Consider the following 5,144-nt stretch of genomic DNA (forward strand, 5'->3'; position numbering starts at 1 on the left):
GCTGACAGCAGTTGGGGGGGGAGGAATTAGGGGGGGTTTCGCCCCAAAACTGACCCCCCCCAGTCCCACCACAGGCTCTGGCTCCGGCGTTCCCTTCCACTGGCACGGCCCCGGTTACTCGGAGGTGATTTTTGGGAGGAAGGTGAGAACAGAGTCCTTTGCACTGGGGGGGGGACACAAAAAAAGCCCCCCGTGGGTGCTCCCCAAACAGAGGGACCCCCCCCCCCAAGAGGGGCTGGAGGGGAAATTGGGGTGTGTGTTGTTGTTACCCCCCCATCCCCCTGGGTGTTTTCCAGCGCTGGTTTCTGTACCCCCCGGATAAAACCCCCCACTTCCACCCCAACGAGACGACGCTGGCCTGGCTCCATCACACCTACCCCTCGCTGCCGCCCGCCCAGCGCCCGCTGGAGTGCACCCTGCGCCCCGGGGAGGTGAGGACAGTGTCACCAAGTGTCACCCCCCCCCTCTCTGCTCCCCTCGGGAGGGTGGGGGTGACACCCCAGACCCCATAGGACACCCCCGGAGCCCATAGGACACCCCCCTGCTCTCTCTCTCTCTCCGGGCAGGTCCTCTACTTCCCCGACCGCTGGTGGCACGCCACGCTCAACCTGGACACCAGCGTCTTCATCTCCACCTTCCTGGGGTAGCACCGGGGAGGATGAGGAGGTGCCACCATCATCCCAGCCGAGGTGACAGCTCCAGCTCCTACCACCACCACCAAAAGCAGCACCAGATGTGCCCACTCAACTTATCCGTGTCCGGACCAAGTGCCTGAAGAATTTCTGGTTTTGTTTTTTTTTTTTGTTTATTTTTTAACTGGTCTTTTCCTTCCCCTTTGGATTAAAGCCGTTGTTCCACCCGTAGCTCCTGTGTAGCTTCCTACATCCCCCCGGCCAAACCTGCTCCTCAGGGAATAGCCCCCCTTCCCAAGACCCAAACCTCGGGAGATCACCCCCCTGTGAACCACTCCAGCTCTTTTATTATTTTATTTTTTTTCCCACATTTATTGCTGAATTTTTTTTCTTTAATTATTTTTATATATTTTATTATGTGTTTTTTGTTGGGTTTTGTTTTTTTTTTTTTTAATTGACATATTGGCAAACTTCCAGAGGGTGCTCAAAAGCCACGCAGGCTGTGGGCCGACCCAACCGCCGGAGTCACAGTCAGCCCTGGATCTGTTGGTTGGGGTTTGTTTTTTTTGTTGTTGTTTTAAAGGGAATTCATTAAAAGGAAGAAGAACTTGAACCCGGGGCAGTCGTTCGCAGGGAACCACGGTCCCGGCGGGCGAGGGGGCCGTGCAAACCAGCCCCTTCCAAGCCCTCGGGGGCAGCAGTTTCCAAGGAAAAAAAACAAAAAACCAAGCCAGAGGGTGGGTGGGCGTCCGCAGTGGGGGAGGTTGGGTCTCCTGCTCTGCTTACAGGAGTGAGGAGACCCCGACCCCGGCCAGGCAGGAGGTGGAAGGATGAAGACACAACTATGTACACGGGGAGGGGAGTTGGGTCAGCCCAGCACCAGGTGCTCATCCCGACAAACTCCTCCTCACGGCACCTCCCCGGAGCCAGGATGTGATCTTTGGGGATTGTCAGCTGCCGGAGCCGAGGTTGGGGGGGGACAACCCCCCGCTCTCTGGGGCGATGAAGATGTTGGTTGGTGAGACCTTCCAGGCCACCGTGAGGAAGCCAACCTTCTCCAAACTTCCAGAGGTGGTCTGCGAGGAGCTGGGGGAGAAGGAAGGAGCCCCTGGAGGGATGCGTTGTGCTCGCCCAGCCGCTGCGGTTCCTCAGGAAGGGGACATGGCCACTGGCCCAGTTGGGTCTCTGGGCACCCGGAGCACAGGGGGAAGAGCTGGAGAGCGAGTAAGGCATGGTGCCAGCCCAGAGAGAGGTGTCTGTGCCACCCTGGCCGGGGTAGGGGGTGGCTTTGAGGGGGGGAGCGGTCCCGGGCCGGCCAGCGTTGTCCCCTGGGCCCCCCTCAGTAATCCTCCACCCAGCCGTTCTCCGAGATGAAGGCGTCGATCACCTCCTTCATGGCCAGGTTGGGGATGAGCTGGTCCTGGGTCAGGGGACTCCGCGTCACCGGATCGAAATGACCCACGCGCTGCAAGGGAGGAGATACCCACCCCCCACCCCCCCCAAAACCGGTTACTCCAGGTGCCCGGCCTCAGCCCCGGGGCACGGGCAGGGTAGCCACGGGGGCCAGCGTCCTGCCAGCACGGCATCCGTCCCTGTGCCTGCCCAGGGGGAAGGAAAGAGCAGCGTGGAGGGACAGTGTCATAGAATCATAGAATTGCCCAGGCCGGAAGGGACCTCCAAAGGCCATCTAGTCCCACCCCCCCGCAGTCAGCAGGGACACCCCCAACTAGACCAGGTTGCCCAGGGCCTCGTCGAGCCTCACCTTGAATATCTCCAGGGAAGGGGCCTCAACCACCTCCCTGGGCAACCTGTTCCAGGGCTCCACCACCCTCACAGTGAAGAACCCTCTCCTCATCTCCAGTCTAAAGCTGTTCCCCTCCAGCTTGAAGCCATTGCCCCTCGTCCTGTCACTGCAGGCCTTTCTAAACAGGCTCTCCCCAGCCTTCCTGTAGCTCCCTTCAGGTACTGGAAGGCTGCTATTAGGCCTCCCCGGAGCCTCCTCTTCTCCAGGCTGAACAACCCCAGCTCCCTCAGCCTGTCCTCGTAGCAGAGGTGCTCCATCCCCCTGATCATCCTTGTGGCCCTCCTCTGGACCCTCTCCATCAGGTCCATGTCCTTCTTATATTGAGGGCTCCAGACCTGCACACAACACTCCAGGTGAGGTCTCACCAGAGCAAAGTGGCAGAATCCCCTCTCTGGACCTGCTGGCAACGCAGCTTTTGATGCAGCCCAGGATGGGATTGTCCTTCTGGGCTGCAAGTGCCCACTGCCTGCTCATGTCCAGCTTCTCATCCACCAGCACCCCCAAGTCCCTTTCCTCAGGGCTGCAAGTGTCCTCTCTAGTGTCCTCTCTAGAAGGTGCCACCCAGCAGGATGAAAACGGGTCAAGGCACAAGCGCTGCTGCCAACAGCCGCCTCCGCCGCCTTCCTGCCTGCCCAGGCAGGTTCCTGGGACCAAACCCAAAGAGGCTTTTTTTTGTTTTTGGGGGGGGTGGGCAGGCAGCTGCCTTCACGCCCAGGCAAGGAGGACTATGGGCAAGGAGGTCCTGTCCCCAGCCTGGTGGTACCTGGAGATGTTCCTCGATGTCCTTCCTGTCGTAGGTGATGCCGCTGGGCGTGATGCAGGGCTCTCTCATCAGCTCAAAGCTGATCTTCCCGCACAGGTAGTCTGGGATGTCCCGCTTCTGGCTCGAGAGAAGCAGAGCTGGGTGAGGAGGTGGCAAGAAGGGGGAAGAGGGAAGGGTGGGGAGCACGGACTAAGCCAGGTTTACGGTGATAAGCTCTGGACGGGGAGAGAGGGGAGCGCAGGGCGGGTCACGCTCACCTTCCTCTTCTCATCCACTTGGGAGAAGAGCTCGTCCATGTCCGCCAGGTACTTGTCCTGAAAAGAGAAGGACTTGAGGACGAGGAGGGCTACGGGTCCCCAGGGAGCCAGCCCTGAAGCCTCCTGCCCCATGGGTGCTTGTGCCAGGTCCTCGGTGGCCCCTCTGCCTTCACAGCCCCCGGCCGGCTCCAGGCCGAGGCGCGTGGCAGGAGTGATCCAGCTTAAAAATAACCTTCTTTTGTGGGGCTATTTTTATCCTGGGATTAGGCCCCTGCGCCGGGCCGGCACCCGGACCCGAGAGGCAACAGGTACAGCAGCTGGGGGAGCACAAACCCGCTGCCAGGCTGGGGCAGGAGGGTGACAGAGCAGGGACAGCCCTCGGGGAGGGACACAAAAGCCCTGCAACAGCAGCTCCAGCCACAAAAGGAAGGCTGAGAAGCCGGTGCTCTGCCCCAGGGGGGCTCCTGGCTGTGTGTGGGGCTGGGGATGGGGCAAAGAAGCCCCCCAGGGTCTGTGAGCCCCCCCGTGACCCCTCTGGCTCACGTGTTTGGCCTCGATGCTGGCCAGCTGAACTCGGCTCCGGCTCTCGTCCGCGTTTTCTTCCTGCTGACTCTTCCGGCACTCGGCCAGCTCCCTAGGACACAGCGGGGAGATGAGATGGAGGGACAAAACACTCCCTTCCCAGCTGCCTGCTGCCTCCAGGAAGGTAGAGACACAAAAAAAAAAAAAAAATAAAAGCCTTTATGGGGTGCTGCCACCCCCCTGGCCCCACCTCTCCTTCTCTGCCATGATCAGCTTGGTCAGGTAGGAGTGCAGCTCGTTCTCCTGGTTGATGCGTTTCTCCTCGATGCTGTTCCAGCGTTTCTTCTTGGCGATGCGCAGGGCGCTGGGGATGTCGTCCCCAAAATTCAGCCGCTGCTCCTTGGCCAGGTTGTAGGCTGGGGGAGTTGGGGGAGGAGGGCAGGGAGAGAGAGTCAAGGGCAGCTCAGAGCATCCCCCCCTTCCTTCTCCTCCCCATCCCTGAGCCCTTCCCCAGTGGCCGGGCAATGGAGGATGGGGGGGATGTAGGGTGGACAGCATGTCCTGACCCCCCCCATAGCTCACCTCTCTGCAGGTTGGCGATGGCCTCGTCGTAGTTCTCCATCTCCATCTGGCACTGGCCCAGGAAGAAGTGGGCCTTCACCGACTGGCCGTCCAGCTCCAGGGCACGCTTGCAGTCGGCCAGCGCCTTGTCGTGCTGCTGCATCTTCAGGTAGCAGAGGGCTCGGTTGGTGTAGTACACGGCCACCAAGGGGTTGCGGTTCTGCCAGGAGAGATCCGGGGGATGGGGGGGGGGTTGAATGGCTCCCCCCACCCCTAACAACCCTGCCGGGATGAGGTGTGGTGACAGCCAGGGTGACAACAACAGGACGAGCTGGCTGTGCGACACCCTCACCCTGGTCAGAGCCACGGGTGCCAGCCTGGGGGGAGTCACCGGGATGGATGGGGGACACATATCCCCATGGGGGCAGCTTGTGTCCCCTCCCCGGGGGCCCCCGATACCATGCCCTGCCTGGGGGGGGTCAGGGGGCTGGACCCCTCTACCCTAGAGTAGGGTCTGCCCTACCAAGGTCCAGCCTGGGGAGGTGGCAGGGGACAAACCCAAGCTGGGGACACTCTGGGGGGGGGGATGAATACAGGATGGGGCC

The 5,144-nt window shown here is 60.9% G+C and overlaps 2 protein-coding genes across 2 annotated transcripts in view; one reads left to right on the forward strand and one right to left on the reverse strand.

Moving 5' to 3' along the window:
* The window catches only part of LOC106899878 (WD repeat-containing protein 24), a 12,818-nt gene extending 11,955 nt beyond the window's left edge, over positions 1–863 (forward strand). The window contains exons 10-12 of the mRNA XM_014961815.1: positions 9–142; positions 297–431; positions 567–863. Of these exons, the coding sequence (XP_014817301.1) occupies positions 9–142; positions 297–431; positions 567–647 (350 nt within the window). The 3' untranslated portion in view covers positions 648–863. The remainder of the gene's footprint in view (positions 1–8; positions 143–296; positions 432–566) is intronic.
* A 108-nt stretch (positions 864–971) lies between these two features.
* On the reverse strand, positions 972–4,779 carry STUB1 (STIP1 homology and U-box containing protein 1, E3 ubiquitin protein ligase). The gene is made up of 6 exons (XM_014961814.1): positions 4,561–4,779; positions 4,229–4,394; positions 4,000–4,090; positions 3,457–3,513; positions 3,200–3,316; positions 972–2,097 (listed from the first exon to the last, which is right to left on the reverse strand). Exons 1-6 carry the CDS (start codon positions 4,700–4,702, stop codon positions 1,972–1,974), a joined length of 699 nt encoding a protein of 232 aa, XP_014817300.1. The 5' UTR covers positions 4,703–4,779; the 3' UTR covers positions 972–1,971.
* Positions 4,780–5,144: the final 365 nt, after the last annotated feature.

This window comes from Calidris pugnax, unplaced genomic scaffold, assembly GCF_001431845.1.
Source record: "Calidris pugnax isolate Ruff unplaced genomic scaffold, ASM143184v1 scaffold557, whole genome shotgun sequence".
NCBI classification, from domain to species: domain Eukaryota; kingdom Metazoa; phylum Chordata; class Aves; order Charadriiformes; family Scolopacidae; genus Calidris; species Calidris pugnax.